Genomic DNA, 14,533 nt, shown 5'->3' with positions numbered 1-14,533 from the left:
TTCACCTGAGGTAACATCCAGTGTGAAGAACAAACTAACTGCATTGTCCAGAAAAAAAAAAAAAAAAAAGGCTAGATGGCTAATAATTGGATTTGAGACTGTGATTTCTCTCTCAAATAAAATTAGCACTTGGCATGCTGATAATATTACTTAACACAAAACATCAGAGGCAGTGTCTCGTGGTACTTATCTTGATATGCGTTTAGCAATAATAATAATAATACAATAAAAATGTAAAAGAAGTAAAACATGTCTTCTGCAAAACAGTGCTTGAATATTTACATTTGATATTCAACTCGTGTGTCTTGAAGCAACCGAATCCTACCTTTAGCATTTATGTTGGCATTATACGCCTTTTAGCTCTTGCCGGTGCAGATCTTTTGTTGGAAGCAAGAATACATCAGCAGGTTTTTGAATAGCAGGCTTTTGACTCTACAGTCAAATGTTTCATCAAACCACGTTGTTATCTTTATAGTTGGTGGAAGATGAATTGTGCAGTTTTGGTGAAAGCTTCAGTACAAGTCACTGAAATCAGGCCTGGCTGCAGAAGTGCATGCAGGACTCAGACACCCATATGCTGTTCTGTTTTGAAAAATGCATTTTAAGTAATTAAAATCCACTCCTCTTTTGTCCTATAGCAACTGCGTACTGTGATAGGATGATAATCTTGTTTTCTTTTACTTTTATAAAATAGCTCAGTAAAAATTTTGGTTTTTGAATACTACAGTCTATAGGCCCTACTATTTAAATAACAGCAAACACCATCATTCTGCATCAATATGCTAAACATTAGCTTCGGGAAATATTGGGCAGTTTCCTATTATAATTTAGCTTATTCACGGGTTTAATTTTTTCCTGAATTCAAAACAATTAACTTAAACTGATAATAGATCATAATTGACTTGAGATAACATAGTGTGGTGGGAAAAAAGCGTAACCACATTTTATAGGAAAATAGCTAGATGGGAGATAATTGAATTTGTAATTTTATGAATGCTGGTTTTTATTGCAGACATGATGTTTCCCCAGCCTCCAAGAGCTAATTCTTATATATAGTTCAAGCATTCCAGCATACCAAGAAAGTATTTCTGATTTTTATCCCCACCCAGTATGTTGAATCCTTAGAGTGATCATATCTATATTCAGAAGATTAATTCAGTGTCAACAAAGGAAAAAAAACCAATTCCAAAAAAGCAGTGATTTATTTTAATTTAATTTAATTTAATTTACTCCACAATGTTGAGAATAGACAAATTCGTAAGGCAATGTATTTCGTGCTTGGGAAACATAAATAATGCAAAAGGCATGCTTTCTAACTTAAAGCAGTTTATTATCTAAGATAAAATATATGCACAAATACTTATTTCTCTCATTTATCTTGGACACCTAAGCTTTCCAATATAGAAAGTAATCGAATACAGTTTCTAATAGCATGAGGAAAATTCTTTAGTGGCCACATATCACAGAATCAGTCTTCATGACTGTTAAGAAAATTAGCATTTATCTAGGCTAAGCAGCCCACCTGATGCAAAGAAATAGCCTTTTCTCTAAGGTACATATTCAATCCAAATAAGCTTCACTAATTTTTGAAAACTGTTTTGATAATTTTGCAATTACCCATAAGCAGGGTTACTGTGGCCATATGTGAAGTTTATGCCCTCCTATAAAGAAGTAATCTGTAGGTGTGGAGAGGAATAAGCATCACGAAATGGAATTTTCACTCTTAAGTCCTTTAAAGGTGATCACTCCCAATGCCATGACAGAGGCCTGACAGCCCGAGGGGTGCTCCATGGGAATTTGTGGGTGAGTGAGTGAGTGAAAGGAAGGCTGTGTGTCCGTGTCCACCTCCACGCTCCCACTGGGCCAGGGAGCTCCTTTGCCACCCACCCTGTCTCCCACAGCCAAAGCTGTACATCTGAGCTCTGTACCTGAGTCAGCCTTTCTTGCACCTCTGTCTTCATTCTCTCCTTTTCCTCTTTCTTTGACACCACTCCTCAATGCCAAAAAATGATAGCCTAAGAGAAATCAGCAAATCTGTGGGGCAGAGGTGACAAGACTTACAAGTGGAAAAGAAAATCTTCAGGGCTTCTTTCAAGCCCTGGACCACAGGGGGAAGAACAGTGGCCTTGATCTCTCCCTCACCAATTTAGAGTCTGGTCTCAGAACAACTCTAAAATAAAACACACGCCAGGAATAAAGGGAAGGCTGCGGTCCAGGTGCACTGAGGGGCGTTTATGCTGGAATCAGCACTAATTTCTGCAGCAGTGGAGATCGTCAGTAATCCATTCGCCAGCACTTGCATTCAGCAGTTTCCGTGCTAGAGCTAAGAACCGCGCAGGGCTCACACTCCACAAGAAGACGCGATGCTCCGAGGAGAGGACTGGAGATGTTTAAAGGAGATTTGTTTCTTACATGCCTTTAATTTGAAATCCTTTCATTCTGAAGAGGTCTGGATATTGAGATAGAGCACATGAAAGCAGTATGCTGGTAGGGATTCAGCCGCGCAGCTCACTCATTTGAAAGGCTTAATCGGCACACTCAGGAACGAAACGTGAGAGTCTGTGGCGCTGCTTACTTGTCAGCTACAAGATCAATACCACGCAGACGCCTGTCTTTGCCACACTCCAGAGGATGAGTTTGCAGAGTGGGAAGGACTCCTCTTTGAATGTGTTTTATTCACAGGGATTTGACAAAAGTGGATAAGTGCTCTGGGGAGGGCACACGAGGCTTGGACCCGCCTGACCCAGCTGTTTGCTCTTCTTGCTCAACCCGCCAGGTGATGTCACTCACTTGCTCAGTCAGTCTGAACAGCAGGTCCTCAGTTCAGAAGGCATGACCAGGCCACTCAGACAATTCAGGCAATGCAGTTATTTTAACTGACTATGTAAATGATGCCTAAAAGCCTCTGGTAATCAATGCTGACAATGTTGACTGGGCTCCTTAATTTAGAATTATTAAACTGTCAAAAGCAAGCATAAGTCCTGCTGGTGTGGCTCAGTGGTTGAGCATGGACCCATGCACCAAGAGGTCACCGGTTTGATTCCCAGTCAGGACACATGCCCAGGAGGTGGGCCCGATCCCCAGTGGGGGGGGCATGCAGGAGGCAGCCAATTGATGTTCTCTCTTATCAATGTTTCTATTTCTCTCCATCTCACTTCTTCTCTCTCTAAAATCAATAAAGAAAAAAAAATTTTTTTTAAAGCAAGCATAATACCAAAGATGCATAAATGCAGATCAAAGGATCAGCAATGTTGACTCCCCCATTCTCCTGATCAAATTGTCACTGGGCCCACTCCAGGGATAACAGTAGACACTCTCAAAAATACCTGTTGGCTGAGAGGCAACTCATTGAAAGAGAAGTCACCCACTCGAGTGTCAGTTTGTGTTTATTTTCATTACTAAAGGAAATGCTTTTTCTCTTCACTCAGCATGTGAACGATTTCTACATGCATCTATATCACCCTCTTTAGACTAGGTGAAATGACTTTTTAATTTATAAAATGAATTGAGCAAACAGAATATTCCATTGTTAGCTGTACTTTTTTCTGTTTATTTACCTTTCATATTTATTTCATAATTATGTTCCTTTTCAAGTGCTTACTCGGTGTGTGCTAAGAGCGAGGCTTGCCACTAGGTACTATGAGGTATATAATCTTTGCCTACAAAGGGCACTCTGTTTTGTGGGGCAACAGATGGACACACATGATTCACAAGGCTGAGCTATGGAGCAGGGAGTCCTGGAGTCGGGTATGGCTGGAGCATAGAAGCAGGTTTTCACTTTTCCATCCAGTCCCTGCAGCCTAGTTGATGTGACTATCACCCACCAGGTTCAATGTTGCAATAACAGAGGGTTCAACATCCTCCCAAACCCAGTCCAGCAGCAAGAATAATTTTTGATAAAAATCTTAAGGGAGGAATTAGATTCAGCAATGTTAGTTGTGAGACATGGACAACCCCAATTAAAGGGAGCACTGTCTATGCTGTCTGTCACCTTTGAAGATGCCCCATTTCCCTCCTCCACCCTACATATAATGATTACTAGCTCTGCAAAACAGTTTTATCTTTTAAATAAGCTTTGAATTATTTCTCTTTTTTGTATCTCTTTCAGACCTGCATCATTTTTCACCTGGACAATTGTGGTATCTTGCTATCTGTCCTCCCTTAAATTTGTCCTCCATGATATAGCAGGAATGATCTACATTAAATGAAATGTAACTATAGTTAGAATCCTTGAATTATTCCCTTCACTGAATAAATCATGTTATTTCAGGAAGCTCTTTAGCAAAATAATTAGATTTCTCTAGTTCTTCACTCCATCTTGACCACCCCCACACACCAATCCATCTTGGTCTAATCCTGGCCTGCCTCTACTTCCCTCATCATCCCAAGCTGTTTCCTGTTACTGCGTCTGCCCTCCCTTTTTTCTTGACTATGCTAGTTCCCACTCATTCCCAGCAAATCCTTCCCTGAACCCCAGGCTGGGTTATGATTCCCTCTTGATTCTCCCATTGAACCCTGTGCACCTACTATCATATATTATAATACACTATTTTCATTTCTGTGTGTCTCTCCCTCTGGACTGAAAGCTCTGGGGAAACCAGTACAGTGACCCAGCACAGTAGCCAGCTCCCGCTCCTCACTCAGAGATCAGATCTAATGTCACTTCTCAGAAAGGCTACCATTGATCACCTGATACACCCTCACCTACCTTACTTAGCACTTCCTGGCATTTCCTTATTTACTTGTTTGTTTATAGTTTGTTTTCCAACTAGAATATGAACTCTAGGATTTGAGACTTTTTCTGCCTTATTTGTCCACTGCCTAGAAAACTTCCTGATATATAGTTGGTCTTTAATACATATGTATTTTTCAAAACTGAGATAAATGAATGGAGCGTGAGTGGAAGGATGGATTGATGGGTAGATGGACACATAATAAGAAGTCATTAAATACTCAAGACTGAATTAGCCTATTTATATTTGATTGGCAGTGATAAGCTAATAATTGTGGCAGGTTACTTTTTTAACACCTTTAAAGGACAATTGTTACTTTTTTAACACCTTTAAAGGACACCATATTAACTTCAATATTTACTTCTGGGACTCACTGCTATAGACCGTCACTTACTTTTTTAATGTATCCTAATTTGTGAAAGTTCTGTTTTATCCCAAATGCCACTAGTGATACTCTATGTTTCCTTCCTGTTAATCCTTTTCCCTAGTATGTGTAAGTACATATCTCTCATATAAAATAACAGCAGAGGAAACAGACACAGAATCAGCCTGTGTTGAGCTGCTGAACTCTTCACTTTATCAATTGATATTATTTTCTGTTTATGAAGCAGAGCATGTTGGCTTAAATTCCAGACTCCTTTTACGAGTTTAACTTCCCTCCTCATAAGTTTTCTCATTTATTATATTGTCATGATAACCTTTTCCCCTTAAAATATTAGTTTGATTATGTGAGGAAATACATGTGGATACTCTTTTCCAACTTCAGAATGTTTATGTACAATTACGTTTCTCATTAGGTAGTATTTCATATCCTTTCCTCCTTTATCTGATAGTGACAATAATGTATCTTTCTTTTAAGCATCTTACTGCTCACTGCTAAAGGTCACTTAATCTTAGATGTATAATCATTTGCATTCTGAATTGCAACTCCTTCATTAGCTTTTATAACTGTCAAATTTAATAGGACGTTGGGGAGGTGGATAGCTCAGGCAAAAGGAAATTGGATTTTGAACCTTTTATTATGATGACATCCATTTGATCATGGTCCAAATGATTAGTGAAGAAAAGCTGCTGTCGTGACAACTTTCCAGTGTGAAATGAAGTATGAGATTTGGATTTGATTATTAGTTTACTGTTTAGAAGAAAAAGCCCCAATACCAATATTCAGCCCATATGTATTGAGCTCGTCCTGTGTACAAGCCACCATGCCCATTTAAGGAAGCAACCGTTTAAAGACACAGTGCCTCCCCCATCTACACTGAAGGGCATGTCTCCTCAACTCTGAAGAGAAACACGTGTGTGACTTTACAGAACTAGGCTCATTATTTTTTAACAATCTATATTTATAAAGGCAAAGCATTTTTTACCTTTTTTATTTTTTATCTCCTCACAACTGGTGAATTAGGTGTTATCATAACCCTGATTTTTAAAATGAGAAAAATTGAGGAGCACTAACCAGTAAGGAAGGGAGCTGATGCCAAGACCCCCATCTCACACACACACACACACACACACACACACAGTCAGGTTTCCTCTGCTGGGTTTTACTAATTGGCAACATGCAGGGTGTAAGTGAATGTTTTAAATACTTATTTTTTTAAAATCATGTGGAATTGAAGACTGAGTAAAGAAATATAGCATTTGTAAATTTAACACCACAACGAGACAGTTTATGTAAAAATACTTTGTAAATTGTGAAGCCATATATATGTTTTATTTGAATAAATGACTAGTGAGGATATGACAAAGAATGGGAGCCTTATGGTGGAGTAAATAAATATATATGCAAATACATTTTTTAAGTCGCTGATTGGTGTTTGGCTTATATGATAATGCAAGAGTTCACAGCCAATGTGTTTATTGATATGTTAGTTAATAAGAAAAGGTTGGTTGGTTAAAAGTAGTGATAGAGTAGACTTATTAAATAGTGTGCTTTGAGGTCAAATCACTTTTAAAATGGTTACAAATTAGGTGAAAGTGTCTAATTCAGCATATGGTTTTTGAAGTACACAACTAAATGTCAGAGCGTTCTTTCTAAGGTTGCCATGCAGTTTTAATTCATCAAAGCTGGCTCCTTAGCTCTACCTTTCCACTAACTGACCTGCAATAAATGGCCTTCCTGCCTGCCGCATTTCCCACCCAGACATTGCACAACTCACGGACAAGGGTGTTTGAGACTCCTTTCATGGTGCAATCCTAAAAAGTCAGCCTCCTGAGGTTATCAAAGTGTTGTCATGAAAGTCTTAGTGCTTTTATGAAGTTTGTAAAAATCTTATAAAATGGAAAGTAAAGAAAGACTCCAAAGACTCAGCATTTGAGCTTTCAATGATAATTATTTTGGAATGTGAAAATTAGATTATTATCTGTGGCTGCTAATACTGCAGTTCTAAAAATGAATGGCTTCTTAATTTAATGACTTGAAAGTGATAAAGTACACCTTCATAAAGTGCTAAACAGCTCTAATTAGATGTTTTAGAAAATATCTTGGTATCTATATTTAACTTATCAAGTGAAACATTTATTAATCACTAGTTACAAAGAGGCAATTTTTGGTGTATTAATGTCATTTTACTAATAAAATCTGATTAAGATTATTACTTATCCACATATTTTTATCCTTTTTATAAACAGTGTTTAAAGGTTTTTAAAGTAATTAGAGAAACGTTAGTCCTGTGTTTAGAACTACTTATTCTCTGCTCATGAAATGGAAAAAAGAGACATGTCTATGATGAAAAAAAAATGGTTACCAATGGGAAAAATCTTTGTAAATTTAAAAAATATTATAATCCAGCAGCAGAATTTTTTCTTTCAGATTTTTAACCTCTAACTGATATAAATATTTCATTACACATAAATGTTAGACTTCAATAGTAATTAAAATTTATAAAATATGCTGGTGGCAATCACTGATCAAGTTGACTTTCATAACATAGCATTTAATAATGAGAGCGTGGTCCTTTCACATTTTCAGAAATACTGATAAATTATTGTAACATACCTTATAATAGGATTATTATATTTATTATATAACTCTAACTTGGCAAAAATTGAGTATCATGTATAAAATGTTAGTGAAATTAAGACTAGATGTTACTTATAATATTTCTTATTAATTATAAAAATTAAATTTAAAATAACTGTACACACTGGTAAAATTTTATAAAGTAATTATAAAAAGCAAATATATGTAATATAAATATATACAATTTTTAGGTGGATTGACCTCCAGTTCTGTTTCAAAATTTTAAACAAATTTGTTATCTAAGAACATATCATTTGAGTATTTTATGCTTTAATCTTAGTATTTTAAATTTTTTTAGTAAATGTATCTTCAATTTTCAAGTCACAAATAAAGAAAAATTAGAGAAGAAAATGCAAATGTAAGCACAGAATTCCAACTAGTAGTTCTGAATTTTTAAATAAAAATATTAGAAATAGAAATATTTTCATATATTGATTTACAGAGTGGCATGCATACTGTTGTGTATAATGTCAGAGAGTTTACCTGCTTACTTTAGAAAAATAATATGTCAACATATTTCTATTATTTATAACCTACCACAAGTTATTATTATAATGTTTTAAATGTTGACAGATTTACACATTGCGTTTTTTTGTTGTTGTTTTTTTTTTTTGTGGAATCATAACTGACATTAGTTATAAAAATCTAAGTTAAAAAATTTATAGTAGTGAGAAATGCTAAGTCAGTGTGAAAATGATTTTGATATAAATCCAGAAGAAGGCTAGAAAAGAAATAATAAATCAAAAGATATTTATTGAGAAGTTATGATTTATGAGTCACTCTAATCCCTAGGAATGTGAAATATGAGATTGGCCTTTTATGTAATCAGCAACCAAAAGATAATTGTACATAATGCAGAATCATAATGCAGAGGGAAGTGTCTGTTAGATGCCACACTCAGAGAAAGAAGAGATTGTCATGAGGAACAAGATTGGTTTCTTTCGTGCAGTGATCCATGACATCTGTAAAGTCCATGGGGCTTACAGGGCACCATGGTGCAATTCAAAATCATTGAGAAAACATGTCTCATCCTGTCTAACCATCACGTTAAAATATGAGTTATTTCTAATAACATTCACATTCTTTTTTCGATTTGTTCCCAGAATGCTCGGGCCCATTGGGAATCGAAGGTGGAATCATATCAAATCAGCAAATCACAGCGTCATCTACCCACCGAGCTCTTTTTGGACTCCAGAAATGGTATCCCTACTATGCTCGTCTGAATAAGAAGGGGCTTATAAATGCCTGGACAGCTGCAGAAAATGACAGATGGTCATGGATTCAGGTAACAAATGGGATGGGACAGGGTTATTGCTAAAGAATGACCAGAGTCATGTCAGGAAGAACTAGAGGAGAGCCCAAATGTGAATTTTCTTCATGGACACAGAGGAAAGTATAATTTAGTTAAGAGTCCAAATTGGCTATCAACTCTGAAAATGTGAAAAACATACATTCCATAGGAAAGTGTGTTAAGAGGGTTAATTTTTTAAATTTGTGGATTATAAATATTACTGTTTTAAAGTGCATATCAAAGAAAGTGGTTTTTACAATAGCTAAGATTTTTCAATATATATTTCCATTTATTATCATCAACCAGCTATTTTTTAAAACAGCAGAATATCAATAAAACAATATTAGTACCAAGATATTGCTATCTTGGTATATCAATATCTTGATTTCCCAAAGATGGAATTGATAGCAATGCCAACACTTTATATTAAATTCATATCAATGCTTTTTGAGCACTTAGCTGAAATGAGGCAGTAAACTACATAGTATGGGGACACAAAAGGTGATCACAGCAATTTTCTGTTAAAAGATTATACCTCTGTTGGAGTTGGGGGGCGAGCACATTAATAACATCTCACAAGTCATTGATGCGTGCTACAGAGAAGGAAAAATCCAGTACACAATGAGGTCAGAGAAAGAAGTAATTATCATGAGAAAATCTCACAGGGAAGGTGAATTCTAAGATAAGCCTTGGAAGATGGCTTTCAGTAGAGACTAGAAGGCACGGGAATAGCATGATCAAAGATGCGAGGTAAGAATCTGGTGAACACCATAAAGAAAATCATTTGTGTATAGGTGTGCTGGAGAAATGTGCACACTTTAGAGTGTGAGTTTAATGTGCCTTAAGATTCATACGTATGAAAAAGTTTGGTATTTTCACTTTGGAATAGGGAGCTATCACAGAATTATGATTTGTCTAGGTAGCTGATATGTTTCATCTGTTTACTACATATTTTATGTCAAGGTAATTTTAAACATGAGAGTCTGTGATGGACATTATTAGGTACAATGTGTAGGGGCTGCTTTACATGCAGTTAATAGGAAGAAAACGTTACCTGTGCCCAAATAGCTTGACTTCCGCACTTTAGGAACAGGGCCAAAATCTCGTTTGGATGTTTTCTTTGTTCAGGTTTCTTGGGAATTTTTGCATGTCCTATATACATTTCCTTTATAAGACTCTGTGTGGTTACCTGATATTTTTGTTTTGTTTTATGAATTTATATTTCTATGCATTTGAAGAAATTGTTTCTTAAATTACACATGATTCTTCTAATCTATAGCCACATGTGCAACAAGAATTCCAGATAAAGGAAGTGGCACATCTGTATAGTTTCGATCATAGACTAATGAATATTCAATTACAGTTTAAAATAGACCAAAACAAAAAAGTGCTTGCATTCTATTCGCTAAAAATTATTCTAGAGACCATTTTTCAACTTGACTACTATTAAATGCATTAGTGGAATTGAAGTCATGATAAAACCTTAGAAATTAAGATTTAGAACAGAAATTGCAGAACAATTGAGAGATGACATCACAAGTTTGCATCAAAGTTTCTATTTGGCAGATCATGTTTGTGAGTTTTGATAAATTACAAATAACATACTTTTGCAATGTTTTCTCTGGGAAAACATTAAAGCTGTATTAAAGCTTCATGTCCTGATATTTCACTTTAGTTTGTCCCAGTTTGTTGCTTACTTAATGCATCATTATGCCTTTCAAAGTATGAATGAACTTTTAGTTCTCTTTATCCCATGCTTTTTGAAAGATAAATATAAATTGATCAACTTAAGTAGAATATTTAGTTATTTCTTTTACTTTTAAGGGCAGTTTATTATTATTACCATTATTATTATTTTGCTATTACTGTACAGATGATAATGAGCTCATAGAAAATAAAAGTAAAGCCCTGGCCGGTTTGGTTCAGCGGTTGGAGCGTCGGCCTGCGGTACAGAGAGACCCGGGTTCTGTTCCCGCTAAGGGCACGTACCTCGGTTGCAGTTTGTCCCCGGCCCTGGTTGGTTGTGCGGGTGGCAGCCACTCGATGTGTCCCTTCACATCGATGTTTCTCTCTCTCTCTCTTCCTCTCTCTCCCTCCCGCTCTATCTGAACAAAAAAATGGAAAAATGTCCTCGGGTGAGGATAAAAAAAAGAAAATAAAAGTAAAAGTAAATAAAAAGGGTTTCATATTAGATGAAAATATCTTGTAGATAATGAGAGGAAAACTGAAAACTCACCATTGTTATTCAATAGTACTTGTGATTATGTTCAGAGTATATATTGTTACGTATTCTTTAACAACTTTCTAAGTTATTTTTCTAAAATATTAAAAGTTATTCCTTTCTTAAAAGAAAATCCTATTTAAGAGGCTCTGGAAAGGCAAATCATGTACCAAATTTTCTGTGTTGAACATTATTAATTTCTTTGTCATTTAATTTTTTAATGTATTGCTCCTTCAAATGAAACATTTAAGTACTTGGCTTAAACTCACTTAAAATGAGCACAGTATTCCCCTAATCTTTCAAGTCTTTGACACACATGAACTAATTAATATTCAATTTTATTTTATTCCTTGTCTTGATGAAATAAAACTTGAAATCACCATTTTAAATGCACATGCTCAGCATACTATTACTGACAGCACCATAATGTTTGTGGTTGGTTCTGGATTTAAAGGATTGGTCTAGTGAATACAGTTAAACAGAGACTTGTTTCTTCCTTTTTTATTTTCAAGTTTTTCTGATCTTTATTTCCTCAAATGAATTTTATTCAACAAATAAATCACCACCTTAAATACTGATTGGTTCATTAGCATCCTGGAATATCAATTTCTTTTTCTGATTAATATGTTAGAAATAGCAACTTTGTACAATTATGGAAATATGTATTGGGTTAGCTCATATGAAAATGCAAAACCTTATTTAAATCTTCTGGGTACTTGGCTAATTGATTTGGGTCAGTCAAAATGACTATTTCTTATTTATTTTAAAGATAATTATTTTCTGTTATTTTTATTTTCATACCTACATGTAGCCAAATATTGTATTTTAAAATTTTTCTGAGGTAATTTTGTTTTAATGTATTTCCAGCTTCATCTTTTATCCATTCAACACACATGTATTGAACAAATGTCTCCACTGTGTTCTAGACACTAGAAAACAGACAGCGCTTGTCTTCAAAATGCTCTCAGTATAAGATACAGAAAAGCAAATGGGGTAAACAACCATAAACTTTTGTGACCTGGTCTTACATCATCTGCTAACTATTTTTTTGAACCATTATATTTTACTATATACAAATAACCTTTTTTTTAATCCTCACCAGAGGACATTTTTCCATTTTTGTTGTTGTTGTTGTTATTCAGATAGAGTGGGAGGGGGGGAGAGAGAGAGAGAGAGAGAGAGAGAGAGAGAGAGAGAGAGAGAGACATCGATGTGAAAGGGGGGAGAGAGAGAGAGAAACATCGATGTGAAAGGGGCACATCGAGTGGCTTGCCACCTGCATGACCCAACCGGGGCAGGGAACAAACCACAACCGAGGTACGTGCCCTTAGTAGGAACCGAACCCGGGTCTCTCTGGACCGCAAGCCAACACTCTAACTGCTGAGCCAAATTGGCCAGGGCTACAAACAACCTCTTTTGATAGAACTTTTGTTAAACTAAAAACCAGTTTAACATAATACGAGAGGAGAGAAATCCCTGTTGCACTATGTAATACATAGCTATATTATTGCCTGCTGATCAATTTGATGGGTATACCTAGGCAAAGCCATACTTTTCCTTTGAAAGTTAATGGACTAGTAGTTTCAGTACTTTATCAGTATTTTATCACCGAGAATAATAGGTTTGGATCTTTCTTTTAAATAATTTATTATCCTTTTTAAAAAATGTGGATATGATTTTAATATGTTCCTTTTCCATGTGCCACCTAGTTTGCAGAAGGAAAAGATACTAGTTTCTCAATCTTTGAGGTGCACAGGTGTCACATGATCCCTGGGTAAAACAGAGCCGTCTGGATTGACCCGCAGGCCTCCTGCAGGTCATCCTGGAACTGCGCTGTAATAATGTGTTTCATTGGCTCATAAAGCTTGGGTTTGTACTGCTTGAGTTACATTACAAAATAGATAAATAAAATTTAGAAACATGGGCACTTTGTTGTTGGGATTGCAGGTAGTAATAACCTCATAGGTGGAAGGAGAGAAATGAATAGTGAAGAAAATGAGGAAGGATAGTGGAAAATACGTGACCCAGAAAGTTTCTGAACTGTAGGTAGGCTGAACTGCATTATAGATCCTGGTCAGAAGTATGTCCACTTTTAGCAGCAATTTGTAAGTAAGCATTTATTCATTTGTTGTAAAATGCATCAGCATTTCAAAAGTTAATGTTCCCAAATGGCTATTGGATTCTTCATTGTTAGGAAATTTAAAATATCCCAAAGCAAGACCATCTGACTTTTTCATTTTTAAACAAAACAACAGTATAGAAAACATGGGCCCCAAAAAGATTATGTGAGTGAAAATTACATTATAAATTCACATCTCTGAAGTACAAATTCTATATATAGTGGAGGATTTTTCTTAAAACTTTGTGGACAGTAGAATTCAAACTAGTGCAAGAAATAGAGCAATCATTTACTTCACTCAAAAGCCTGCATATAATATATGTGAAAACTTTCTTCGTACTTATAGACACCTGGAGTTCCTTGAGACAAAAAAAAATTTTTTTTAAATACCAAGTAGATTATTTTTCAGGTTGTTTCTAGCAATGGAGCCCAAATTACACATGTATGTGTATTCTATATGCATATACAAATGTATAGATTCGAATCCATCTTTACTACTTCTTCATCCAAGTTGAAAATATTTTAGCCTTTTTTTTCCCCTGGGGGGTGTGGGGAAACCAACATTTCCCTATACACTCTTATCAACATTAAACACCTCTCTAAGTCTAATTATAGCTAGGTATTAATATATTGCTTTTTCTAATCATCCTTTTTTAAAAATCAGTAATCCTGGATGGAAAATGATTGCTTTCTTTTAAGTTTCTTATTAGAAGTAAACTTTCACCCATAGGCGTGTATGTTTTAAAATGTTACTTTTTATTTTTAAAACAAAAAGGCACTTAGCATTAAGTAAAAATAACTTGATGTCTCTGTGCTGAAAATAATATATATACTCTCTAATTTATTTGGTCATTTACCATATTTATTCTAACATAATACATATGGCTTGCTTATTAGATTTAAAGGATGCATTTGAGATCTTAACTTCAGATTCTATGACCTGTGGAATATATAATGAAGCATATAGCAATTGTTCCCTAGTTTAAAAGAAGCTGCATTGGGAATCTCTTTTCTTTCCTTTAAGCTGCTCCCTCTCTAGCTTCCAGCACCCAAGGTTTCATTGGCCTGAATTTCTTGCTGACCCTCAAATTCACCTGGCTGTTTTCTGCTCTTGTGCTTAGCTATATACACTTCATGGTTCATCTAT

General features: G+C 35.5%; 1 protein-coding gene across 2 annotated transcripts in view; it reads left to right on the top strand.

The window, feature by feature from the left end:
• The window catches only part of EDIL3 (EGF like repeats and discoidin domains 3), a 386,777-nt gene that overhangs the window by 250,459 nt on the left and 121,785 nt on the right, over positions 1-14,533 (top strand). For both annotated transcript variants that reach the window (XM_036279454.1, XM_036279453.1), the window contains one exon: positions 8,859-9,040. In XM_036279454.1, the coding sequence (XP_036135347.1) occupies positions 8,859-9,040 (182 nt within the window). The remainder of the gene's footprint in view (positions 1-8,858; positions 9,041-14,533) is intronic.

This window comes from Molossus molossus, unplaced genomic scaffold (genome assembly GCF_014108415.1).
Source record: "Molossus molossus isolate mMolMol1 unplaced genomic scaffold, mMolMol1.p scaffold_m16_p_3, whole genome shotgun sequence".
NCBI classification, from domain to species: domain Eukaryota; kingdom Metazoa; phylum Chordata; class Mammalia; order Chiroptera; family Molossidae; genus Molossus; species Molossus molossus.
Note: the sequence above shows the minus strand (reverse complement) of the source record. Positions and strands in the feature narration are given on the sequence as shown.